The 27,424-nt window shown below is 35.7% G+C and overlaps 3 protein-coding genes across 6 annotated transcripts; 2 read left to right on the top strand and 1 right to left on the bottom strand.

Moving 5' to 3' along the window:
- Window positions 1-5,005: 5,005 nt before the first annotated feature.
- MCM3 (Minichromosome maintenance (MCM2/3/5) family protein) lies at window positions 5,006-12,206 on the top strand. Of its 2 annotated transcripts, none has more exons than XM_078306519.1 (16): window positions 5,006-5,225; window positions 5,312-5,421; window positions 5,786-5,994; window positions 6,594-6,724; window positions 7,359-7,597; window positions 8,061-8,297; window positions 8,631-8,785; window positions 8,885-9,093; window positions 9,439-9,601; window positions 9,855-10,066; window positions 10,286-10,345; window positions 10,785-10,874; window positions 10,999-11,171; window positions 11,516-11,584; window positions 11,692-11,833; window positions 11,927-12,206. In XM_078306519.1, the coding sequence occupies exons 1-16, from the start codon at window positions 5,160-5,162 to the stop codon at window positions 11,981-11,983; spliced, it is 2,322 nt and encodes a 773-aa protein (XP_078162645.1). In that variant the 5' UTR covers window positions 5,006-5,159; the 3' UTR covers window positions 11,984-12,206. The 2 variants fall into 2 exon arrangements, with proteins under 2 accessions (XP_078162645.1, XP_078162646.1); XM_078306520.1 differs by having other exon boundaries at window positions 9,439-9,604; window positions 9,858-10,066.
- Window positions 12,207-13,213: 1,007 nt separating this feature from the next.
- Window positions 13,214-16,542, top strand: LOC144558063 (uncharacterized). Of its 2 annotated transcripts, none has more exons than XM_078306767.1 (6): window positions 13,214-13,632; window positions 13,717-13,859; window positions 14,874-15,005; window positions 15,431-15,616; window positions 15,847-15,971; window positions 16,163-16,542. In XM_078306767.1, exons 1-6 carry the CDS (start codon window positions 13,413-13,415, stop codon window positions 16,386-16,388), a joined length of 1,032 nt encoding a protein of 343 aa, XP_078162893.1. In that variant the 5' UTR covers window positions 13,214-13,412; the 3' UTR covers window positions 16,389-16,542. The 2 variants fall into 2 exon arrangements, with proteins under 2 accessions (XP_078162893.1, XP_078162892.1); XM_078306766.1 differs by having other exon boundaries at window positions 13,216-13,632; window positions 14,865-15,005.
- A 425-nt stretch (window positions 16,543-16,967) lies between these two features.
- On the bottom strand, window positions 16,968-21,010 carry LOC144558064 (ASC1-like protein 1). 2 transcript variants are annotated; one of them, XM_078306768.1, is made up of 6 exons: window positions 20,612-21,010; window positions 19,521-19,750; window positions 19,016-19,171; window positions 18,678-18,863; window positions 18,113-18,297; window positions 16,968-17,335 (listed from the first exon to the last, which is right to left on the bottom strand). In XM_078306768.1, the coding sequence occupies exons 1-6, from the start codon at window positions 20,747-20,749 to the stop codon at window positions 17,304-17,306; spliced, it is 927 nt and encodes a 308-aa protein (XP_078162894.1). In that variant the 5' UTR covers window positions 20,750-21,010; the 3' UTR covers window positions 16,968-17,303. The 2 variants fall into 2 exon arrangements, with proteins under 2 accessions (XP_078162894.1, XP_078162895.1); XM_078306769.1 differs by lacking the exon at window positions 19,016-19,171 and having other exon boundaries at window positions 20,612-21,009.
- Between the last annotated feature and the right edge of the window lie 6,414 nt (window positions 21,011-27,424).

Raw genomic sequence — 27,424 nt, 5'->3', positions numbered from 1 at the left:
ATAGCGCCATAATCATTATTTAAAACCTTAGTTCAAATACATCTATTTGATGAGACTCCATCATATTTTTATTTTTAAATGTTTTAATAACAAAATTTTAAAATTTATATGCAAAATAAAACCATTAGATACTTAGATTTGATCTACATTAATTTTTCTACGTGCACGTAAAAAATTTATCAATTTTTAAATTTTATTTATATTAATTAACGAGTTATAAAATCAACATTCAAAAATTATCTACATCAATGCATTTTTATACGTTGTTGATATCAATCAAAGTAAAAGTAAAAATATAGTGATCTCTTACACGTACATAGAGATAAAAATATATTATATTTAACATTTAACTTTTAAATGGTAAGTTATTAAATTTTAAAACAGAGGCAAAAAAAACTGAGTGAAAGAATAAGGATGAAGCTTCTGCCACGGAATTTCAAGCGAAAGAATAAAAATGAAAATAGGATAAAGACAGAGCAGGTCATGCGGGGAGATGATGTGGACCCACCCACGCTTAAGAGATAATAACAATTTTCTTTTTCTTTTTCCTTTTTTATACTTTATCTGAACTGAATAGTCTATACCGTCTATTTATTTTTAAAAGTTAACTAATAATTGTGTTTATAGTTATTATTAACTGAACGAGATAAATTATTCTATTCTTTTTATAAAGATTTTGTAGAATTGTACTTTTTTCAATATTTTTTATATTTTATCTTTCTATTAATAAAATAAATTAGGATTTTTTATGCAACATGTAAGTGTCATTATACTTTGTTTCTTCTCTTTTAAAAACAAAAACAAAAAAGACTAACGTCCGTTTCATTTTAAAAAATCTTGTCCAACACAGTTAAAACTTATAATTTCGCCACTGATTATTATAAGAAAAGTCATGATGACTTTCTATAGATTAAATAATGAATTCATTTTAACAATAGTTGTTCTGTTATTAAAAGAATAGTTGTGTAATAACAGCACAACTATTGTTAAAATGAATTTATTACTTAATCTAGAGAAAGTCATCATGACTTTTCTTATAATCAGTGGCGAAATATAAATTTTATCAGAAATAAACAAACGAACAAATATAATTGTAAAATTATAATTGGTTCTCACACTGGTAAAAATAAAAGCTGCATAGTGTATTGCAGTATTGCCTACTGTCATCAAAACTAAACCGCACATATGCATCAAATTGACCAAGCTCTGGCCCTTAGCAATTTTTGTTGATTTTTGTTCCAATAATTCATGACCTGCCAAGTGTTTTAATATAAAGAATAAGGAAATCCATGTAATCAATTGTATATAATAATTCCTCAAAGTCTAATTGTTCAAGAGGGCAAAACCAGTGTTGTAAAAAACGGCCTTAACGGCTGATTAAACGGTCATTTAATTGTTAATGGCGGGCAAACCGTTACGAATACATTTAATGGATAACTATTTGCAAATGAAAACGATTAATCGGCCGTTTTACCGTTTAATCGTCCGTTTATTCTAATTTATTTCAATGAATATTTATTTTCACATTGATTATTATTTTTCTGTGATTGTGTGTGATAATAAGTTTTATAAATCATTTATTGTAGTTTTATTTGTGCTTGAACATAAATCCAATATTTTTTTATGTATGTTTTTTCTTCTTCCTTACTTTGAAATTGATTAACTCTTTTGTTATTTATATACTATACATTTTTTTTTTAATTACTGATGTAATTTTTTTCAATTAGTACGATGCATTTATTATGAAAGTAAGTTGTTATCATAAACTAAATTTAGTGATTTTTTGGTGGAATGTTTCATTTATTTTAAATAATATATTATTAGTATTTGAACATGCTTAATTCTTGAATTTATTTTTTCATTAAATAAATGTGCTACTTACACATGTAAAGTGCTTATGCGTTAAGAAAAAATAAGCGTAGTGTCATGTTATAATAATAGAACTAAGTTAAATTAAGTTTATTTCATAAGTTTAATGAGTTAAATAAATTATTTTCAATAAATTATGATATATAGATAATTTTAATAAAAAAACATTAAATTGTCCGCATAATTTCAATTAATCGGCCACATAAAGCAGTATCATTTCCGTCCGATGACCGCATACTGTTATTTACAACACTGGTCAAAACTAAACCAATCTTTGAGTATACATAATACATTCACCTCAATTTCCAAATCTAAAACCGCAACCATAAAATCATAATTGTAAATGGCAAGTCAAACTAAACCAATCATGAACCAATTAAAAATTGATTTAAGATGTACCAGTTCCATTAGTAGTAGGTAGTTAGGGCTAGCAAACACAGGCGGCGACCAGTGGGCACACGTGGCAGAGTGGTGGCGATCCTTTCTCCTTCGCAAAGCGGAGATCGTCTTTTTTTTTTTTTAGCGTATCGCTTAAAGACGCTTAGGTTCTGTTCGGCCGCATTACTGTTTCCGTGGGAAATGAATTTTTTTTTCCCACGGAAATAATACTTTTCAATTTAATTTTTGTACCCATGTTCATTCTCAATTGAAAGCCGAACAGGATCTTACGCTCTCAGCAGAGGGTTAGTTATTTATTTTTTTAATTTATTGATCTTCCTGGCTGGACTCTGAGCTCTGGGCTCTGGGCCAGTGAAAGACAAATTATTTTTTCACAAATAGACAAGCTCAAAAAACTGGTCCAAACAAAAATCCCCCGAGGTAAGTAAATGCATACCTTTGTTTCACGTTGGCTTCGCCTATACTTACAACCCAAGAACAAAGACCTGAATTATTACAAAGCAAATCTACTAGTTACTATTTAATGTAGATAAACAACATCTAAGCAGTGCTGCTAAATGATTCCTTTTTTTTTTTTTTCTTTCCAGACGGCTGATACAGCACAGTTGAGTGTCTTCCGGATAGAGGTGTAAATGATCGGATAGTAGTCTTACCGTATCTTTATCTGTTATAATTTTTCGGATATAGATACTGATCGGATAATTTAGATAGTTTTCTGGATTCAGATTCGGATAATATCCTATCTGTTTACACGCCTACTTCTGGATCCAAATCTACAGTGATATTTCGTCAATGTTCCTTCACAATCAAGCGGGCATCAAGTCTCTATCATGTCTTTTCACCAATCTTGTCCAGTAATTAACCCATTACACTTTCTTCAAATAAAAATGAAAAACAAAAACGAATTATGCAAGCGCCATTACAATTTTTTCAAATTAAAAAAAAAAAGAAAACAAAAACAAACTCGGATTTCAAAGAGTTGCTGCGAACACACTACACCACTAAGTGGTGGTCAGGCGGGAATTCAGACCCAGTGCAATACCTCACCGAGGAGTAGAACTAGGGTGCTCTTAAGCTTACCAAAGTTTTGGTGAGCTTAACTCTAAAACTCATCAAATCGATTTCAAATGACAAATCCGAACCGTTGAAACCCGCATACCTTACGTGTGATGCATCTACATGTCAAATTTTTAAACATTCGAATTAATTTAGTATAAAGTCCAGCGGTCAAAATTAGAAGGTTAATAAATTCATTTTAGTGAATTCGTTTTTTGAATATTTTTTTACCGCTTGACTTTATGCTAAATTAATTCGAATGTTTAAAAATTTCACATGTAGATGCATCACACGTAAGGTAGACGGGTTTCAACAGTTCGGATTCGTCATTTGAAATCGATTTGATGAGTTTTAGAGTTAAGCTCACCAAAACTTTGGTAAGCTTAAGAGCACCCTAGTTCTACTCTCTCACCGAGTACAATGAGATCTAAGTTCTCCAAAAAATTAAAAAAAAAGCGCTCTGAGTCCAGGGGTGTCAACGGGTACGATACGGGTCGGGTGGAGGCATTTTCATATCCGTACCGATAATAAAAAAAAAATCTTTATTTTTATCTGTTTTTTCGAATACGGTATGGATTGAGTAAACAGATAAAAAATATTATTAATATCATGATTTGTATTTTTGATAAATTTTTTTAAAATTTTTTTTTTTAAAATGATAATAAATACAACTAATTTTAATTTGTACTATGAAAATTTAATAAAATACAAATATATATCTCTATCTATAATTTTATTAATAAAAATTATCTTGTATGATAATAGATAAGATAATTTTTTTTTTTATGTTTACTTGTATTTTTAAATACAATGCATATCAGATAAACAGATAAAAGGTACCATCAGTTTCAATATGACACAAATATTGAAACGAACCCTTGAAATTTCAACTAGACAATTTGATTCTTACTCGGCTTCTAACTGAGGAATACCCGATTTTTTTATTAATAGAAAAAAAAAATATCGAAATACTGGAGTTTTGTTGGATTTTTTCGAATAATAGGTAGGATGGGTCGTGTTAACCCGTTCCGGTTAATCCCCCCTAATTCCCTCTTAATCAAATTCCCACAAAAAAAAAAAAGAAAAACCCGGACGGGTTTAGAGGACCCGTCCCACACTTAAAAAAAAAAAAAAAAAAACTCGGACGAGTTTAGAGGACCTGTCCCACACTTTAAAAAAAAAGAAAATATATTCGAAAGCGAAAGGAAAGAGGGAGGAGACGGGGTAATAAAGTGGGGGACGGGTCCTCTTAACCCGTCTAGGAATTTTTTTTTTTTTTTTTTTTTTTTTTTAGCGTTGGGACGGGACGCCTAAACCCGTCCGGGTTTTTTTTTTTTTTTTTTGGGACGGGACCTCTAAACCCGTCCGGGTTTTTTTTTTTCTGTGAAGTTGGTTAAGGGTAAAGTTAGGATTATCAGGATTAACCCGAACAGGTTAATTAGACTCATCCGGTGGGACGGGTTAACACAACCCATCCTACCTATTTTTCGAAATAATCCAATAATACTCCCGTATTTCGATATATTTTTTTTTTCTATTAATAAAAAAATCGGTGAGGAATACTCACGGGAGCATGTACTGGACCCCACATGCTAGTCACGTGGTTAGCAAACCGGTCTTCACAATATATATATTCCAAGCAACTATAAGATTTCCCGCCAAAACGAATAGATCCCATTCTACCTTTCTTTTCCCGCCAATCGGACAAGGAATAAACCCTAAATCCGATCCGTTCCTCTTTTCCTCTATCCGACTTTGTCTCAGTCTCTCTCCCTCTCGCTCTCCCGCCTAAAATAAGTGCGCGCCTTCCGGCCTTTTGACTTCGGCGAAAGAAAATGGAGATCAACGAAGAGGCCATGGCGGCTCACAAGAGAGCCTTCCTGGATTTCCTCGACCATGATGTAAGCTCGTTTTCTCCCGACTTTCAAAATCGATTTGATCGATCATACCTACTTTTTTTTTTTTTACAATTTTGATGAACTTTTAGGTGGGAAAGCGGATGTATGAGAAGGCAATTGGAGCTGAATCTGAAAAGCGCCGCCGCATCATTGTTGGCATGGATGACCTCCGTAACTTCAACCTTGACCTTGCCAGGAGGTAAGAAAATTTTCTTTACTTCTTCCAAATACTTTCTGGATTGTATCATCTAGTGTTTTAGCACCAATGTCTTAGCAGATTTGGTATACACAGAAAGCCCCATTATTTTTTCTCGAGAAAAATCTGTCTTGCACATAGGTCAATAGGTTCCTTCTGGTACTGCTTAATTTTCACTGATTAACTTGCTTTTTAAAACCTTGAAATTTCATTAGTTTTAACTCAATTCCAAGGCCTGGTGTTCAAATTTTATTAATTTTAACTCAATTCCAAGGTTAGGCACTCAGAAGCATCATAAAGGATTATCCTTTTCTCTTAAACGTACCTCCATGCATGTTGTGCATGCTATTTTCTGGTGATGTTGCAGGTTAATTCGCAACCCAGGGGAATACATCCAACCAATCTCAGATGCATTGACTGAAGTGACACGAAACAAACAGCCGAAACATCTGAGGGAAGGCCAGCGCCTCCTTGTGGGGTTTAGCGGGCCCTTCGGGTTCCACAAGGTTACGCCACGGGATCTCATGTCCTCTTTCATCGGCTCCATGGTCTGTGTTGAGGGAATCATCACTAAATGTAATTCCTAACTATTCAACCTTTAAGCTAGCAGAAGAAAATTATTTGTTATTCTTAACAAGTTTACCCCCACTCTATCAATAAACAAAATATACAACAAACCGAGGTCGGCCAAAATCAAACAAAATGGGCTTGAATGTTTAATTGTTTATACAGTTGATGCAATTTGGTGAGTCGGGATGAAATAATCATGGTAGTTGTATTTTTTTTTATTAACGTAATCTTCTTTATATTTTGTCGCTGACAATAACAGGATATTATTGATTTGAAAAATTAGAAATGATTTTTTGGTTTAATATGGAAATACATTGGTTCTGATTTGCTAAAGGGAAAAAACCTTTTGGTTTATTTCTGTAACACAGTATGCTCATTTTGTGTTATTGACGCATCATCTTGCATATTCTACACACTTGGCATTCTATCAGCTAGGCATCCTTAAGTTCGGAGAGCCGAGCTTTAATTAACTTGTTTAGGATGTATATTGCTTTTCTCATTGAATTGCTCAGGACTCAAAATTCTCTTTCTTATTGAATTGCTCAGGGTTCTGTAAAGACCAATAATGACAATTTTTTCTGCATTTTTATCTAAATATTGTGAAGGTTCTCTTGTAAGGCCTAAGGTAGTAAAGAGCGTGCACTATTGCCCCACCACACAGCAGCTCATGTCACGAGAGTACAGAGATATTACATCTTCTGTGGGTTTACCCACTGGTTCAGTCTATCCAACAAGGGTAAATTTCGTTTGAAACTTCACAGAATTTTCTATTAAATTCATGTCCTTTTGACAAAAAAAAGGCTGGCCATTAGTTTGTGGTTCTCTATTTATTGAAATTAAATAAGTCAAATTAAAGATGACCAATATCTGTTGTTTTCAAAACTAACAATCTGAAGTGGTAATGAGAATAGAGTACAGAATGCCAAGAGTGATATCATTCTATGTAAATCAACCATTAGAGGCTATTGCCTACTTACCTCAAAAAAGAAGAAAGAATTGGCAATTAGCTTGCTGATCTAGAGTGTCATATTATTCTATCTTTAAGCATGCCAATCATATTGATTTATCATTTTGGATAGTTTTCACTGTTTTCTTTTTGTTTCACATGAAGGTCCATCAATTCTCTACCTTGGAAATAGATTTTAACTGAACCAAAGCATAGCAATAATTTTTTGTCTTTGATAAAGCATCAGATTTGGAATTTCTCTTTGTTTGATATCATGTGGCATGAGTAATAGAAGATTGCATTTTCACTATGCTAATGGTTCCCAAATCTGTACATTTTTTGAATGATTATATTTCTGATGAAAACTCAGTTACATTAAAGGAAACAAAAATATTACCCTAATGCAATTTGCAAAATGTCCCAGGACGATCATGGAAACTTGTTGGTGACTGAGTACGGGCTGTGTGAGTACAAGGACCACCAAACTGTATCGATGCAAGAGGTCCCAGAGAATTCGGCACCTGGTCAGCTCCCAAGAACAGTTGATGTAATTGTAGAGGATGATTTGGTTGACTCTTGCAAGCCAGGTGACCGTGTATCAATCGTGGGAATATACAAGGCGATAGCTGGAAAGAGCAAAGGAAGCATGAGTGGTGTTTTCAGGTCTCTTTTTATTCATGACTTGTGATATTGTATCAGAATTTATATAAGTTTTTTTACGGGTTGACCGAATAATGCTTTAATCAGACAACGTTGCACCTGTAATGCGAGAAGGGATCTCATGGACTTATAGAGGACGGTCAATGATGAATTAGGATATCTTTTAAGGCACTTTGGCAATACAACTTTTTGGTCAGCAGCCTTTGGGGGGGGGGGGGGGGGGGGGGTATACCTGGAGTTACCCCTTTCAGATTTATTCCATTCAGGAATACGAGCTGTACAGATTGTTGGCTTAATGGGGTTTCAATGGGTTGGAGGGTGGGGGTGGGGGGAATTGTTAAGGTTGATACCATCATCAGTTCTAATGTGCTCCTAGTAGAGGGTATATGCTAAATTAAGATTTTGCACAGTTAAATCTGCAACAATCCTTTTGTTAATTACTTTGAATTGTGGGTTGTGCACACAGGACTGTTCTTATAGCAAACAATGTCTCCCTTATGAACAAAGAGGCAAATGCACCTTCTTACTCCTCCCAAGATGTGAACAAAATAAAAGAGCTGTCCAGGAGAACTGATGTGTATGACTTGCTTGCAAATTCACTTGCACCATCCATATATGGTCATTTGTGGATCAAGAAAGCGGTGATACTTCTAATGCTTGGTGGTGTCGAAAAGAACCTGAAGAATGGGACCCACTTGAGAGGGTATATGATCTTCTTTAATTATTCTGTTTTGACCGAAGGATTATATTTATTATATGGTGTATAGTTAGTAGCAATCAATTTTAACCCATTGGGAGCCCCCTTGATCCATGCATAAAATTCTGTTTAACACTAGTTAGGTCAGGAATAAGAAATACTACTGAAAGTGAGATCCAACGAGGAACCTTACTAATATGGATCCACTGCTGGCCCCCATTTGCTTACTGCACCAGTAGTCAGTCTAAGAAATATCTACCAAAATGTTTTATGATATCATTTTCTCAGACATAACTTCCTCAAAACTTGATGCACCTGAATCTCTCTCTCTCTCTGCAGCGATATAAACATGATGATGGTTGGTGATCCTTCAGTTGCAAAATCTCAGCTTTTACGGGCAGTGATGAATATAGCCCCATTAGCTATCTGTACAACTGGGCGTGGGTCCTCTGGTGTTGGTCTCACAGCCGCTGTAACTTCAGATCAAGAAACAGGTACTTTGGGTTGCAACTGTTTCTTTTGTTTAACCTCCCGCTAAAGGCCAATGCCGATCTCATTTGTTCCCAGAAAACATAACCTGTTTTATATTGCAGGAGAAAGAAGGTTGGAGGCAGGTGCCATGGTGCTTGCTGATCGAGGTGTTGTGTGCATAGATGAGTTTGATAAGATGAACGATCAGGATCGTGTAGCCATACATGAGGTCATGGAGCAACAAACAGTCACCATTGCAAAGGCTGGAATCCATGCGTCTCTTAATGCCAGATGCAGTGTTGTTGCTGCAGCAAATCCTATTTATGGATCAGTGAGTCATTATTTTCCCTACGTAATATAATGTACAATGTATTTGTTTCCCTGATTTGTTTTACCCTTTCCACCATTGCATTTGTTACTTCTTTATATAATGTGATTGTGATTACTACAAACTTATCAAGACAGCATCCAATTCAGGTGTCCACTTTCCTAATATGTTGCTTCTGAGAGATGCTAATTCTACCAGACTATACGCATAATTAAGAGTAAAGATACTGATAATATTGTACTTGATTGTAAAAAATACAATAAATTAAACATGAAATTCATTGCGGAATGTACTCTATTTTTTAATTTTGACCTTATTCAATTCCTTACATTGGTTAACAAATGGCAGTATGACCGGTCGATTACTCCCACAAAAAACATTGGGCTCCCTGATTCATTGCTCTCCCGTTTCGATTTGCTATTCATTGTGCTGGATCAGATGGATGCTGAGATTGACCGTCAGATTGCTGAGCATGTTTCACGCATGCATAGATACTGTGCTGATGATGGAGGTAGTCATTCTTTTCTCTCTTCTTAAAACTCAATAATTATGTTTTATTTTCTATCTTTTGAAGATATGTCCTCGTCCTTTATTATTCGTTCTACCTTTTTACATACGAAAGTTGTTACCTTGTAATGGTAACTCAAACTCCTCTAGAGGGGTTACAAAATTAATTTAAATAAAAAGAACATACCTATAAGAATAAGGAACTTTTCTATGACTTGGTCATCGTGTCTAACGTTTGGCAACCATGCATGGGACAGGAGCCTTAGGCCGTGAAAGAACTGGCAGGTACACAGAAGAAGAAGGGGAAGGAGAGGCAAATGCATCAATTTTTGTCAAGTACAATAGAGTGCTTCATGGACAGGAGAGGAAAAGAGGGAGGAAAACAAAAAATGAGAGATTGACTGTTAATTTCTTGAAGAAGTACATCCACTATGCCAAGAATATGAACCAGCCAACACTTACTGATGAGGTAGTTTTATCTTTGTATTTTTTTAGAACAAACTTTTGAATGACTAGAGTTTCTGTATTTCTTATTGTGACTTGTGAATGTCCAATGTATAAATGAGATTCCACTTAGTTAAGTCACAAAGTGCTTACTGATAAATCAGCTTCTGCCAGCCATAGAATGAGAGCTTAGGTAGAAATTATCTTAGGGTATTTGTGATCGTTGATTTCCTTTCTTTCGCAGGCATGTGATCACATTTCAACTTCATACGCAGAGCTGAGGGATGCAAGTGCAAATTCAAAGGTAACAATATTGCAATTGTTGCATTGAAGTTGTTATAAATAGGTTGCCCTATAAGTAGGATGATTTCCCATAGATGACGCATTCAAATCCCGTTAGGCACAAAAATATTGATGTGTGATATGTGATCATTCTTCCTTTACTAAATACAAGGCTCCCTCTAGCCAGTTTCAAAAAGCATACTAGTTCTTGACAATACTATAATGAGAAATCCTAAAGTAAAACAGGAAAGGAGATCATAAATAAGTATGCAATTAGAAAGGAAACAATGTAAGCAAGCAGGTTGAAAACAAAGTTCAGTTCAATATGCTTATGAATGTGGTACTATTATGTTCTGGTACCATCGTGATAGTGTTTTTGGCAAATCAGCATGGTTCAGCATTACTATCCTGGTTTCTAAGAGTATTTGTTATCAGCTGTTTTTGTTTAATGTTATTGTTAGAGTGGAGGCACACTACCAATCACAGCAAGAACCTTGGAGACAATAATTCGACTGTCAACTGCCCACGCCAAGATGAAGCTGAGAAAAGAGGTACATAACATAATAAGTTAGGAATTTGAAAGTAATGCATGTTTAATATACTTCTTTATGATTACGTAATTGCGTCAACTTTTATGGAATGTATTCTATCAATCTTTTTTTTTATGGAATGTAGGTTCTGAAGTCTGATGTTGAAGCAGCGCTACAAATTCTTAACTTTGCAATATACCACAAAGAGTTGACAGAAATGGAGGAGAGGGAGGAACAGAGAGAAATGGAGATGAAACAAAAGGCAGATCAAGATGCCCATGCTGCTGGTGCTAACGATAATGCCAATGGTGATCCACGGTAAGCCCTTCATTTTTTAGGATCAGGTCATGTTCCAGGATAATTCGGTTCTCTGGACAAGTTCTGATTGTTCTTGTAGTTGTCTGGGTTGGGTCTTGTCTGGTTGTTTGTCAACTGCTTTTGGGGCTTGCTGGTCTCAGGTTGGCCTCAGGCCACCTGTCCGGTGATCAAGAGTTGATAATTATTCAAAACTAAATCACATAGTTTAAGGTAATGGATTATCGTCCAGCCAACCATGAATTGTGTTTGTGGTACCTGTAACTATTCTGCAATATTTCTTATAATCACTGGTATGTTTGAATTAACTATTTAGACTAATCAATAAGTTTATCTTCTGTTTTAAGGTCCGGGACTGAACCAATGGATGTGGATGCAAATAATGCAGAAGAAGCTGCTGATATTTCTCCAGATAGGTCAGTGCTCCATTCAAATTGCTTGATATAACAAAATAATTCCAGCCTTTCCCCCTTATTATAGACTAAGTATTCAATTTCTACTTGGTTTTTTGTATGTTATTCAGAATTGACACGTTCAAGACAATACTTGGGCACCACATAGTGACAAACAGGACAGATAGAATGACAATAGAAGAAATCGAGCAAGTAGTTAATAGGGAGGCACCTTTCCGTTATACAAGACGGCAAATCTCATCCATTCTAGAGGTACTGAAACTCTAAAAAAGAGAAAAAAAATATTCAACGTGTCATTTCTCAACTTTGAGCTGAATAATCTAACAATCAAATTTATTGTCACAGGGTATGCAAAACGAGAATAGGATAATGATAATCAATGAGAATGTGCATTTTATGTAACTCATTGCTACTAGGCTTATCGGACTATTTATAATTTGAGTCTGCCAGATCTATATCCAATTTGTACAAGCTAATCCATCTTGGGACATTGCTCTTTGCGTTGTAATTGTTTGCTAGACCTGGTCTTTAATTGTAGAACTAACAGAAAGATGAGAACTATGAGCATCTTATGTTTTGTGAGTTGACTGATTTTTAACATGAAATTTATATATCTTGCTTTCTATCCGTGCTCTTTTCATTGGGATAACATGGCGATATGGTGAAAAATTACTGGTCGTTACTGCCTTTTAACTTAAGATGCTTATGAGCTTTTATACCTTTATGTCTCGTTGACTAAGGCAATGCAAACCGATATAGTACAATTTAAGAAACATTTCAAATGGTCTATAGTATAGCTTTGCTTGAGGACTAAGTTCTAATTTCATGATCCATAATTCTAAAATCTCAAGGTGCTGCTAATATTGATTTCCAAATATACCGAGTTTTTGACGTTTCTAAAAATCGCCTTATACATGAGGGAAGAACGGTTTGGATTTAGTCTCAGTGAAGTCAACAAAAGTTAGGTATCTATTATAGATATGGAGGTGTCCTTTGAGATTTGTGCCAAAGTTAAAAAGAGCGGTTTTGGATTTAGTAATTCTATCCTCAGCTATTCCGGAAGCGTATCCTTTGCGGAGTTTTTCCATGTGGAGCTTTTAATCTAGTCTGTTCATTTCGGATCGGACGGACCCGATTAAAATTTCTGCAAATGTTAAATTTTTTTTCCAATTCGGACAAGATCTGATCTGGTCCGTCTAATCCGAAACGAACGGAGCAGATTAAAAGCACCGCACGGAAAAACTCCGCAGATGATACGCTTCCCAGCTATCCCTCCGAATTCTTATACAGTATCCATATTGAAAGTTATTATTTTCAAACAGATTTAAGTACCCATTTTTTCAAACAGATTAAGTTATTAAGCTAAACCCTAAACAAATAGCTTTATATTTAAGCAGCAACCTAACATGGGATCCGATTTTGACTACGGCTTCTCCGAGTTGTATACGGTTCTTCAATGATAAATCAATTCACTGGCATTTGGGACCCACAACTGAGTAGTTCATTAGTTGGAAATAGAAGACTCGGGTCTGGTCTTGAATGAATCACTACATGATAGTTTATATCTTTGCAAGCCTCAGTGAATCCGAACAATATACTTATGTTACTGATGTACTGTGGGCTGTGGCGAATGAGGAGGAAAAATAGAAAACAAAAAAAAATGAAATAAAAAATCAATGTGGAGGGAGAACGAAGTCGGACCCCGCAACGGAGAGAGATCTGTTGATCTTCGACTCCATCTCTCCCCCTCTCGCTTTAAAATCTGGAAAAGTACAAAGAGAAGAAGTGAGAAAATCAAGAGGTAAATAGAGAGAATCCTTTGGCCTTGAAGATGGGGTGCTCCTTCTCTGGGTTGAATGCGCTGTACGACGCCGTCAACGGCGGTGGCGACGTCTGGATCAACGATAACCGCTTTCGTATCATACGTCAGATTGGCGAAGGAGGATTTGCTTTTGTTTACCTCGTCAAGGATGTCAACGCCACCTCCTCTAACGGACCCTCTAGCGGCGTCGCCGCCAAAATTAAGTCGAAGCACCCTTCCTGTGTCTCAGGTTCCGATTTCACTGTTTATAGGCACTTAAATTTAGTTTTATTTAGGCTCAATTTCTTAATTCTTTTTTTCCTTTTTTGGATAGATGATGGCACCTACGCTGTGAAGAAGGTGCTGATACAGACTAGAGAGCAACTAGATCTGGTGAGAGATGAGATACGTGTTTCGTCTCTCTTCATACATGAGAATTTGCTTCCTCTACTTGATCATGCAATTATTGCTGTCAAGGTAATTTATCTCGGCAAATCTATTAATTCATCATATTTAGTAGCATGTAAGTAAACAAAATAGTCATAGAGCACAGTGTTTAACCAAAATATTGTTCTGTTGGTGCTTATTACCGAAGATCTATGGGTTAGGTCGTGATTCTTAAAAAGTATAAGTATAATTTGATTTATAAATGTTGCGGTCCCCCTCTAGTTAGCATATCCTGAATGTCAACAGTGCAGAGCTATGTTGCATGGATGCGGATGCGGATACGATACGGATACGGTGATACGTCAATTTTCAAAAATCCTTGATACAATATGGCTACTATATATTTTTATTTTAATTATTTTATTAATATAACACTTGTATATATAATTAAATATCAAAAATCAACTCGAGGATAATGTAAATATAACATAGTAGGTTAAAACATCAAAAGTGAGATAGTGCAGTGGGAAAGTCATATGTTAATCAGTAGTTCTTGGATGCTACAAAAATTTTTTTTTGCCTTGCGTGGTGCACGATGGTGTATTGGCCGTATCAGCCCGTTTCAGTCCGTATCGGAGCTGTATCAGATGGTTAGGGATACGCCACGTCATCCGATACGCAGCTGGCGTATCCAGTACGTATCGGGTCCGTATCGTACCCGTATCTGTATCCGATACGCACCCGATACGGATACGGGACCCAGTTTGAAGTATCCGAGTGACATAGGTGCAGAGACTGTTAATATGGTTTGGGTCTTTTAGCTGAATACTGTATTCCTTGTATTAGGAGAAGTATTGACCTGTTTGAGGTACTTTGTTTTGAGTGGACCTGACAAGAGGCTGCATGGTGTCTAACACAGATATAGAAAATCTCTTGGGTAACAGAAATCATACAAGAACAATTAGTTAGGGTACATATCATGACGATTTAGGTTACATTGATCAAAATGTTGATTTGTTATCACTTGTTAGATAGTGTTTAAATGTAATGAGTGCTTATCCTGCATTTTCTGAGTTGTATGCTTGATATCGGTAGGGTCCACAGGGTAGCTGGAATCACGAGGCATACTTGCTGTTCCCGGTACACTTGAGTGGGACACTCTTTGACAATGCCATTGTTATGCAATCAAAGAAGGAATTCTACCCCACTCTCACTGTTCTTCAGATATTCCGCCAGGTTATTACTTTATGCAATTCAACAAGGAACAAGTTTATGCAATTCTTCAGATGTTCCGACAATGCTTGAAGTAGGAATAGTGTATAGATTTTTCATTTTTACTCTAGATAAAGCTGAAGGAGGAACAAACTAATTCACAAGGGTACCACAATGAAATAGGTGTTCTTTAGTAGGAACAAAACTACTTCCAGTCTCATCCTACCAAAATTATCTCAGTTCAAGAATAAAAAATTAAAAATAGATTTAAGAAAAAGAAAAGAAGATAATGGAAAGGGCCTAGCTAACAGCAGTTTTTGGCTCCCTACTGTTGTTTCCCACCTCTTACTAGAATACTGGAATTTAACTATACATAATTATTTTTACTAAGCTTGTCATTCATGTAGGAAGTTGTTTTGTTAGCTTCTTATGTATGTTTCCTTTAACAGGTTTGTGCAGGGTTAAAGCACATGCATAGCCATGATCCACCATATGCACACAATGATGTGAAACCTGGTAATGTTCTCTTAACACATAGGAAGGGGCAGCCCCCTCTTGCCATCTTAATGGATTTTGGGAGTGCCCGACTAGCAAGAAGGGAAATCCGCTCACGGTCAGACGCTCTACAACTGCAGGTACAGCCCGCATCCAGTAAAGGAACGCATGCCATTCTGATTATATTGACTTTTGAATTTCAGATACATACCTTGAATGATTTAAATGATGTCTCAGAGTAAATACTCTGTTATAGTACTTTATGCTCAGTATATTTCTGAATTTTGCCATATGGTTCCAAGTTATGGAAAACTGACGAGTATTTTTTATCTTAATGTGTTGATTGTTTTAATAGTTCTTTCTAATATAGGAATGGGCCGCTGAGCACTGCTCTGCACCTTATAGAGCTCCAGAGCTGTGGGATTGCCCTAGTTATGCTGATATAGATGGAAGGACAGACGTGTGGTCTCTTGGGTGTACCTTGTATGCCATCATGTGAGTTCTCTCTTTGCACTTCATCTTTTAGCAGCTATTTTAGTCTTCTTTGACTGGTATAATGTTGAGATACTGTACTGTAACCTTGTTTATGCAATATTCCAAGCCGTAGTTTGGTGGTGGTATTGCTGGTCGGATAAAATCTAAATCGAAGTTGCATATTTTCAATTCTGATTCTTTATTGGGTGCAGGTATAATGTTTCTCCTTTTGAGTATGCACTTGGTGAATCAGGAGGAAGCTTACAGTTAGCAGTTGTAAATGCTCAGATAAAATGGCCACCAGGGCCAGACCCACCTTATCCAGAGGCACTTCATCAATTTGTGGTATGGATGCTCCAGCCTCAGCCTACCGTTCGGCCTCACATTGATGATGTCATTATTCACGTAGACAAGCTCTTGTCAAAATATTCTTCTTGAGTTTTAGTTGTCTCAGTTTATTTGTTGGATTGGATTTTTACACCTGTGCCATTTTAACTACATTCTTACTCCTGTACCATTGAAATCTTTATCGTTGTATACAAATAATAGTTTGTAAAATAGTTGTCTTATAGTTCAAAGTCATCGCTGCACTTTTGTAGGCTTAGTTTTTCATTTCGTAGATGATTTTAAGCATTGTTATTTTTTATAGATATTATTTAATGCAAGGCTGGTTACATGTGACTCCCAAGTTTTGTGGAAAGATTACCGGTTGTGTATTAGTTTTTCAATCATGTCAACCTGGTTGCTTGTGTGCCTTATTCTATTGATTTAGGTGGGCACCAAGGGCCATTTTAGTCTTTTACCAGAACGTGTAGTATAATGCACAGGTAAGAGCATCTCTGATAAATATCGATTTTGAATAATGCATACGTAAGAGCATAGCTGCCTAGCTGGCATAGTTTTTAAATAATACCCAAGTAAATAAATTTAATATCAATCTTAACGTGCAAATGATGAGGATTATCCATTCCTTGGTCAGTACTCAGTAGAGATCATCAAATAATGACAATGCGAAAAGGTAAAAGAAAAATATAACAATTTAATCAAGTTATTGTCTTATCAATTATCATGAGAAATGGCAAATTCGGTAATACAAAATTTGCCGTTATCTACCTACAAGAATCAAGTGCATTCTTAACCTAATCACATAATGGCTCCCCGTCCCCGATCACACCTATTCACTCCAAAATTGCATAATTTTATTGCCAATAAACCCAAAAGATGGTTCCATAGCAACACTACACTGCAAACTGATATATTTTCTCGAACTCCACATACCAGTGTTGATGAATAAATAGGGCACAATCTTATATTAACACAACATGAAGACAGAGCAAGGGGGAAAGGGGAGGATTAGTCTTCATGACTATCTTCATCTTCAGAATCTACAAACAGAGTTATATTGTAAAAAAAATGAGAAAAAACAATGATGGGCCTCAAGTACCAGGTTAGCTGGATTGCCAAATTCAGAAAAAGGAAGAACAAGGTTAGGCCTGCCATGGGGTCAGGTTGGGAATGGTAGCTGGTAGCAGTGGCGGACCCACATTATAAATCCTTTGTGGTCAAAAGACCCCCCTTTTTTATTAATTAACCTTGTAACTTATGCAACCAATACTCTTACAAAAACTCTCTCTCAGAAAGGATATGTTATTGACCCAACCAATGTATCCGCACCCCACCCCCCCCCCCCCCCCCCTCCCCGCTACTGATGGGTTGACCTAGACCCACCCACTAATCAGTCAAGCAATTTTACCTAGGTCAGAATGGGTTAGATTGAACTGTTGAGATGGCACAGCCAAATGTCAATTATGCAGGCATCCAATGCAGATGAGATATATACAGTTTCTAAGATAAGACATTGGCCAATATGTAGGTTTAGACTTTTCTATATTAAAATTTTAAATTTAATAAAATGGTAAGCTTTTCAGGTCAGGTCAGCTCAACAATATTTTAAAGCATTACTTTGATGACATCTGATTAAAATGCTAAATTCCTGACAAAACATCGTTCTGTTCAGATGGAAAAGGTGTTTTTTTATTAATGCATATAATTTCCATATGGAAAAATATGAACAGAATGAAAAGAAAGGTTGTATCAACAGTAGAATAAATTTGAAAATGCTATATAATAATCTGCATGGTAGAGACACAGGATGTACATACCAGATCTGACATCGTCGCTGACGACGCCTCTTGATTTGATTTGTTTGAGTACCATGCGAAACATCAAGACCCACCAATATATGTGAAGCACCAGTAAGGAAAACAGGAGTGTGTTGAACACATAGTAATATATTGGTCCGTCAAATTCATGCTTCTTCTTGTCCAATGTAAGCACAACCTCATAACTGAAAAGTAGAGCAATAAACAAATAATCACACATCACACGAGCTCTCATTCTTTGCTATTTCACTCAAATGCCTGAAACAGACTCAAAATACTCTATATATAATTCAATACACGGTTTTCATGAATGCATTTTACATATAGATCGGTTGGTTGAAAGTGGTATGTCATAATGTACTTCTACTTCGCCTGCACCAATTGAATATAAATATATAATTTATGTACTGTTTTTTCTCAAATCAGATAGAAGTAAACCCAAGTTCAGTATATCTTTTGATTTAGAAAATGACAGGTACTGCAATTAATTTCCAGACCTATTGATAATGTATCAGAAACATCATCCAAGAAATTAACTAGAAGTTTTGTAATTGGTTAACCATACCTGGTACTTCTTAGAATCCAGAATGGATAATAGATGAGACGAAGTAGCACCCAAGAGATGACAAAAAGTTGAAAGGAAACAGAAGCAATTGCCTCAAAACCACTGTACTTTGACATCTTCCCTATCTCTAAGAACACATCACTCGCATCATGAACAGCAAGCACGATCGCACCAACACGAGCAAATCTGTCAGAGGATTGTAATTTCTAAAGAACTTAATTGCACTTTTTAGGAGATTCCAAAATGAGCTATGACTAAGAAAAAAGGGAATGATAAGATGAGTAAAGACAACTATGTAAGACAGCAGTAAAGTTTAATTGAAACCAAAGAGGCCAAACCTAAAAATATAAGAGAGAACAATAAGAACAGCTGTTGCAACGTGGTGTGACATTGACACCCCAAAGTCTGACCGCCTTGTTTCCCAGAACATGAGGGCAAAAATGGAGTATGTGTAAAATCCAGCCGCATACATGTAGACAGCTTTCAGTTTAAATCTAAACAGAAACAAAGCAAATTTTCAGGGGATCAGAAAGGTTACTATACCATATTTCAGTAACACAATGGTGATCATGGCCTAATTACAGTATCACAAGTCCACATCTGCTTCTATAGAGGTGATGGCAGTTGTGTGTCATACTTGCACGTGCAGCATACCAAATATACAACCAGTAATTACCAAAAATGCCAGCTTGCATTTTGTAATTGGATATTTTATTTTTTTTATCCTCGTGTTGTTGCAAGCATATATATCATGCATAACACAATTCATATTTCACTGACAAGCATAAGAATCTGGTTAAAATTCAACCATAAGGGAAGAAAAATAGAGTTGATGTATCGTACTTCATCTTTTGATCAGGCCAGACCTGATCACCAGGCCCCACCCAGTAATACTTGGTGCTTCTGAACCATGGTTCGTTGTAAGTGACACTTAAAGATAAAGTTTCGCCAGAGAGAAAATAAATGCACTTCCAGGCTGACTCTTTGAATTTATTTATCTTTCTTCTCCTATCATCCACATCCATATTCAGCTTTTCATATCCCTTTCCTAGTATAAGCCTCCGTGCTACATTCTATTAACACATCAATAAAGTTAGTGTGGGTGATCATTGATCTTAACCAGAAAAACCTTTTGATGCTTTACAGACAATTGACTAATACTGTTCAAATTTAGTCAAGTCATGCTATTATAAATGTAGAAGCCAAAGGCTTCAGAAATAAGGACACACACTGTTTCTACCAAGTAAACTTCTTTATGAGGTGATCGAAAATTTGAATTTAAATTATTTTGGAGATGAACTTACCTACCAACAGAAGACAACTTACTGCAATTATAAAAAAAAATGATAAAATTTCTCAAGATAAATATTGCAAAATACCTTGAACTACTGATAATTTGTGGTGGCAATAAATTGTTGTTGTAATTTTGCAAATTGAGTAATCACAAATTAAGATTATTTGAGAAGTCAGCAAAAACACAAAAATATTAGGTAGTGAATGCACACGGTATATAATGACATGACCAATTAACCATTTGACAATCTAAGAAAAAGTAAACTGTTTCTTCAGTGTCAACCTCTTAATATTGTTTTCTTATAAAGAAGGAACTCCGTTTAAAAGAGAATATCAGATTGACATAGAAGCAAACAACCAAAGTTAGATGAGTACAATTAAGTAGCAAAATCTGGGATCGTTAATTATCCAATAGCTAGCTATATATATTGCCTCTTTTACATTAAAAAGCATTTACAGATCAATGAAACATTTTAAGGTTTCACTGGAAGAAACAAAAAGTCCAATTGAAGTAGCAGCTCAACAAGCATTCCGGGGTTAATATTATGCAAATTGCGGATCTGTACGGTACCAGCTATTCAAGCTCTAGCACTTTAAATCAATTAAGTTGGATAAGCCATTTGAGATAAATCAGAACATACCTCAAAAACAAATCTATCGAGAAGAAATCGAATTGTAGGGAAGAAAATAACAAAAAACGGAAGCGCCAAGAAATCTTCATAAGCGGGATAGGATTCGCTTTCCCAATCTATACTAGATATTAGCCGCCTCACCTCCATGTTTTACCTGGATCGATCTCAACAAGTCGGAGAGAGAGAGAGAGAGAGAGAGAGAGGGAGAGGGAGGGGGAGGGGTTGACAAAATGGAAGAACAAGAAAGAAGAGAATCGCAGATCCAAAGAAGTGTGATAAACTGATAATAAACGGACAGGAGAAAAAATAGAACGGAAGCTGGGGAGAAGTTCCGTAGCTTCTCTCCCTCTCTTTTCCTCCCTCTATCGGAGACCATCTGATGCAGCACAAGCCGTGTGGATGCTCTCGGAGCACCACCATAAGAAAATCTCTGACTACTAAATTCAACACATGCATCCTGAAATGTCTCGCTGTACGGATCCGTATCCTCCCAGGTACCTGACTCAACACAATTGAAACAGACGGCTCTGATTTACTCTCAGCCGGTCGAGATTCAGGAAGTCAGGGTAGCAGAATTATTTGTGCTTTGAGATGCGTGCCAACCCATTTTTGGACCGTCCGATTCAATTCTACTCAGGTAACCTGAGGGGATACGAATTCTCGCTGATCCAATTTGTTATTATTTGTTTTTTATCTTTTAAAAGAAAGGCTATAAAGTCCATGTTATTATAACTAAACCTTTTTCAAAAACAAAAGCACCCTTTTTCTAAAAGCTTTATATTCCAGTTGTTAATTTGCACCATTATATGTTGATAAGTCCGGCTAGTATGACATTGGTGTCATATGACATTAAGTATAAAATTGATTGAATGGACTTCAAACGACTAATTCAAACCGATTTACTTTATGAGTGATGCGTTTACATTTTTTTTTTATATTTTCTAGTTATTTTAGTATCAAATCAAGCGGTCAAAAATGTTGAAAAATGAATGCATTAAAATTAACTTAAAAACTCACACATTTGACCACTTGACTTGATACTAAATAAATTCGAAAAATTATAAATTTTGCATGTAAACGGGCAACTAATGAAATAGATGGATTTGAACAGTTTGGATTCATCGTTTGAAGTTTATTCGATAGATTTTGGAATTAGTGTTATATATGCTGAAATGACACTGATGTCATACTAGCCAGACTCGTTGTTGATATACAACTTAACGTATATTTTGTGCAAATATACAATTGTTACAATCGATCAATTCGCAATTTAATTGAATAATATAATGTTTAGCTGCACAAATAACAAATTAATAATTAAGGAAAGCACTTGTCAATAAAACAAAAACCCAGATTTTTGGTCCACTCATACCTTTGAAATTATAGTTGCATCTAAGGATAGTATCAACTAATATGATAGTTACTTCTTTTTCATATGCTTTTTATAAAGCTAAATAAAACTTTATAAAATTACACATTTGAGAAAAATAATTAATTTACAAAATACTTGATTATAGTATTCTTTTATGAATGTGGTCTTGGGAGTTCAAATGTTGGTTAAATGAGAATGAAATCATTCAGCTATAACAATTTAATCGGTTTTATGAGGCATAATGAATTGAGGATTAATATTTTTTTTTTGAGAACATTCATTATAAAAGTCAAGTATTGTTTAAAAGTCATTTTTTTTTGTTTAAAAGTCAAGTATTTTTTGTTTAAAAGTCAAATATTTTTTTTTGAGAACATTCATTATAAAAGTCAAGTATTGTTTAAAAGTCAAATATTTCTCAAAAAATATTAGACAATTCTGAACCACTAAAAACAATACTTGACATTCATTATAAATGTCAAGTATTTTGAATTTTTTTACTATTTTTTTTTTTAGAACATTCATAATTCATTACAAAATACTTGATTCTAGTATTCTTTTAACTTGGCACGAATCTGAAAGCACAAATAATACTGGGCTCTGCGCCATTTCGGAATGGGAGAGGGGGGCGTCCGACGCCCATCGGACCACTTTTGTGTTCGATGGGTTCTCTTCACCGTCAGATCTGTTTTAGGATTCGCGCCCGCAATTTCGCGTCTTCTTTAAAATCCGTACACACGAATCCTAAAACAGATATGACGGTGAGAGAATCCATCGAACACAAAAGTGGTCCGATGGTCATCGGACAGCCCCCTCTTCCTTTCGGAATAGGCACCGTTTTGAGTTAATGTAGATTGTCCATTTCTATTTGTTTGAGTCAGGTACCTCGGAGATAGAATTCAGATTTAGAAGCGACGAGGTGTTCTCTGTTGTACCGGGCCCAGTGTTAATTTTTTGCAAGGATCGTACTTCGTATTAATCTGATATTCGTGAAGTAAATTTGTACGTGTAGTCACTAACAAGTTCTGATTTAATCACGTACGTGATCAAATTCATATTTTATATTTTATTTTGTTGTATCGCAATTAAAATGATAAGAGATAATCACAATGCACAAATGGCCACGTCTTTATCAAATTATGTCGCAACTTGACCTACTAAAATTAATGAAGTTTGGTCACGCCAATCATGCCATCATTTTATTAAAGCATCTCCATTCATGCAATTGAGATGCAATTGCAAATAGAAAATAACTGTCAAATGAACTTAACTTCAAATATAATTTCAAATGCTATACATCAATGCAATTGCATTTCAAATATATTTGGTTTTCATTAAAATATTTTTTAAAAATGATGTTTATTTGGTTATTCATCTCTATACTCAAAGTTGAGTTCTGCTCCTGAATGTATCTCAAGCAGTACAACGAGGTAATTAAGCTTTTCTCTAATCACTTAAGAGTTTCCAAAATTAATTTCAAACCGGTACATGACTCTACCCGCAAGGTTTATTAGGAATGGCAAAAAAATCACAACCTAGCTGGTCTGGCCGTATCTGACCCTCGGAGAGGCGGCGATGAGTTGGACCGAGGTGAGGTCCGGATCGAGTCGGCATGGATTTAGGGGTAAGGTCTGTCCCTGTTCTAATCATAGTGACAAATAAATTATTCGAGTTCGGTTTAGCGATGTCAAAAATTCGTGATTCGGGAATAATTCGGGTATAATTCAAGAATGATTCGGAATTATCCGAACTAGATATCTCAGTCCTGCAAGAGAGCAAAAAAAAATAATAAAAAAAAATTATATAAACTAAATATTTTTAGAAGGTAGTATTTAAATATAAACTAAATATTATATTTATACGTTTACTCACTAAATATTTTCAATAAAATAGTAATATATATATATTTTAAGTAATCACATGCGCGTTACTCATACAACCTTTTTTTTAATATTTAACATTAAATAGAAAATAATAGATATATCCAGCACAGTTAGAAATGTTTAAAAATGCTCAGACCTATCATGGCCTCCTTGGTTGGCTACCATATGGTTCTCCTTGCATTTCAATTGCCTCTCCTGACATAGAAATTGCTTCTCCCATTGCCTTTGCATACATAGCAGATTCATCTAAATGATTTGTAGCTGTGCTTCGCCACTTGTAACCCATTTACCAGTCAAAAACTTCCCACCACAGCGGCCATTTTTATTAATACTTTAAAAAAAAAGAAAATTTTAAAACTGCCCCCCATTGTTTTTTCTTTAAATTGCCCTGACCGCTGAGTTCACGGGCGGCCCACCCTCCCTAGCAAACCGCTCGGGCCAGAGGCGGTCCACTAGGGACTAGACCGCCTGTGGTCCAGGCGGTTCTCTCTCTCTCTCTCTTTTTTAGAGAGATTAATATTTTGATTTAAATAATTTTATGACGAAAATTTGGACATTTCAATATAGAGATCACATCTAACGGTTCAGATCGACTTTTGAATTTTAAAATTTGAAATTTGAACCAGTAGCACTTCGGCCGAAGTGTTATCGAAAGCATATTAGTCACACACTCTCTCTCTCTCTCTCTATATATATATAGAGTAAGGCTACCCTGCTTTGCAAATTAAAGTGAGTGTTTTAATTTGCGCTCATATCTCTGGTTTCAAAGTTCAAAACGTCGATCCGAACCGTTCAAGTTGATATCCATATTAAATTGTGCTTGGAGACCAAATTTTATATTTTTTTGGAAATTTTTTACTATTTTTTTAGAATTTCTGAAAATCACTGTTTTTGATGGTCTAGAATTTTCTGAAAAACACTGATTTTTAAAAATTCTAAAAAAATAGTAAAAATTTTCCAAAAAATATAAAATTTGATCTCCAAGCACAATTTAATATGGATATCAACTTGAACAGTTCAGATTGACGTTTTGAACTTTCAAACTAGAGATATAAGCGCAAATTAAAGCACCCACTTTAATTTGCAAAGTATGGTAACCTTACTATATATATATATATATGAGTATGGCTAACGCGCTTCCTCTAGCATATGGGCCGAAATGCTTCCGGTGGAAATTTGAAATTTCAAAATTCAAAAAGTCGATCTGAACCGTTCATCTCCTTCTCCATATTAATATCTGCTTGGAGACCAAATTTTACATTTTTCTGAAATTTTTTACTATTTATTAAGCCACATTGAAAATCGCTGATCCAACGGTGGCTTAACAAAACAGTAAAACCATTGGATCAGCGATTTTCAAAGTGGCTTAATAAATAGTAAAAAATTTCAGAAAAATGTAAAATTTGGTCTCCAAGCAGATATTAATATGGAGAAGAAGATGAACGGTTCAGATCGACTTTTTGGATTTTGAAATTTCAAATTTCCACCGGAAGTATTTCGGCCCATATGCTAGAGGAAGCGCGTTAGCCGTACTCATATATATATATATATATATATGTCACACCCCGCGGTCACGGGACGCGGCAGTCTCCCGCCGTAAGCATACAACGCCGTGTATGCTTACAAGGCTATTCAATTTATACTTAACAATTCAAATCATAATAATATAAACCAAGTTTATATATACACAAATCAGAGTACACAGTCTGGTCAGAATTTCATACAACAAAAAGTATCTCATCCGGATACCAACCACGAGGCCTACCCTACTACTATACAACAAAATGTACTAAGGTCATGAGATGGTAAGCTACTATGGCCTACTACTCGCGTGCCTCTCCAGGATCAGTCGCACCAGTACCTGTAAATTAACCGGGAGGGTGGGGGTGAGAATAAATTCCCAGTGCGAATTTGCCACATACGAATTATTGGACTTGAAATCAAACTCTATATTCAACAATGAAACCCAAACAATAACAATGCAAACCGATATATACGAAAACATAAATAACATAATGCCACTACTCGACAACAGTTAATCAACCTGAAACACGGTTTACGGAGTTTTCAATATGGATTTCAAAACACAACATATATTTTGGCTTAACTCGATTCCTAACTCAGTTCGTTAGGGCTGGTAGCAATTACAGATGTTCTTTCGAGCTGAACCGTTATCAAACCCACATCTGTAGGGTTACAAGCGCCTACAGATGGCCAACCAAGCTGGACCCTTTATCAGACACCCATCTGCAATTGCTGTTTGGCTTAACCATTTTCTAAGATCCGGTTACAAGTCACCAATACAGGTCAACTTGACAAATGCAATCACACGGAATCAAAGTTACATATACAGGTCCACTTTGCTAAATCTCAAGCAAATATATCAAAACCACACATACAGGTCAGCCTCGCACAATTCATTACACATGGTCAACGGATAGGTCACCGTCACCTTATCCAGCCACCTTAACAGGTCGGTCTGGCAAATCCATAACAGGTCAAACGCATAAGTCAGCAGCGTCACCCTATCCAGCCACCTAAACAGGTCGGTCTGGCAAATTCTAACAGGTCAAACGCATAAGTCAGCAGCGTCACCCTATCCAGCCACCTAAACAGGTCGGCCTGGCAAATTCATAAACACCGGTCAACGGATAGGTCACCGTTACCTTAACCAGCCACCTAAACAGGTCGGCCTGGCAGATTCATTCACAACAAGCACAATTAATAGAACTAAACAAATAATAACCATACCAACATGCCAATCAACCTTAACTAAAACAATTCAATCATTCTCATTTGTGCAAGAATCAATATGCAGTATGAATTCCAAAATATGCAACAATTAATCATTCAACATGACAAACGAATAAACAGTTTAATTCCTGAAAATAAAGTATCAAACAAGTCCAAGAATCCCGCACCTTAGTAAGACGAGCGTACCGCTTAGCTACGGATCGGGCGTCTCGAATTGCCTCGTTAAGTTTTGCTCGACCGAGCCTACACCTATATTATACGTATACTTGGTTTAATTCGGGTTCAGTGGTCTATACGTTTACTTAGGGTATGTACAGTCCCAAATCAATTCTTTTCGGTTCCTTCTTTCTTATTAAAAATCTCATATAAGGGTGCACAAATGCATCTAGGCCCTCTAGCCATATACCATTTCACTTTGGTAATAATCAATCACCGTTTCACTACTTTGGTTCTCGGATCAATTCAATTTACCGATTGGTTAAACCCTAATTTGGTCAAAACCTCAAATTAACCGTTAAACGTTCTAAAAATTCACGATCAGGAGGCAACCCTACCGATTACAAGTCTAATTGGTCGGGTTAAACAAATCAAATCACGATTATGCCAACTTTCAATTTTGGCACGAAACCCTAGAAATCAGATTTCACAAATCGGAAGAAATCAGATTTCACAAATCGGAAGAAATCGGGAAAAAGATTGACAAATAAACAAGCAATGAGTGTAGAGGAACTAGTCCTCGAGCAATTCGAACACAAATCTCGAGTTTAAAACGAAAATATGAGAAATCGAGAAATCTGAGTTTTTCGAGAGAAATAA

The sequence above is a fragment of the Carex rostrata genome, chromosome 8 (assembly GCF_964058835.1).
Source record: "Carex rostrata chromosome 8, lpCarRost1.2, whole genome shotgun sequence".
NCBI lineage: Eukaryota > Viridiplantae > Streptophyta > Magnoliopsida > Poales > Cyperaceae > Carex > Carex rostrata.
The sequence above is the reverse complement of the archived record's forward strand: the minus strand, read 5'-3'. Positions and strand labels throughout refer to the sequence as shown.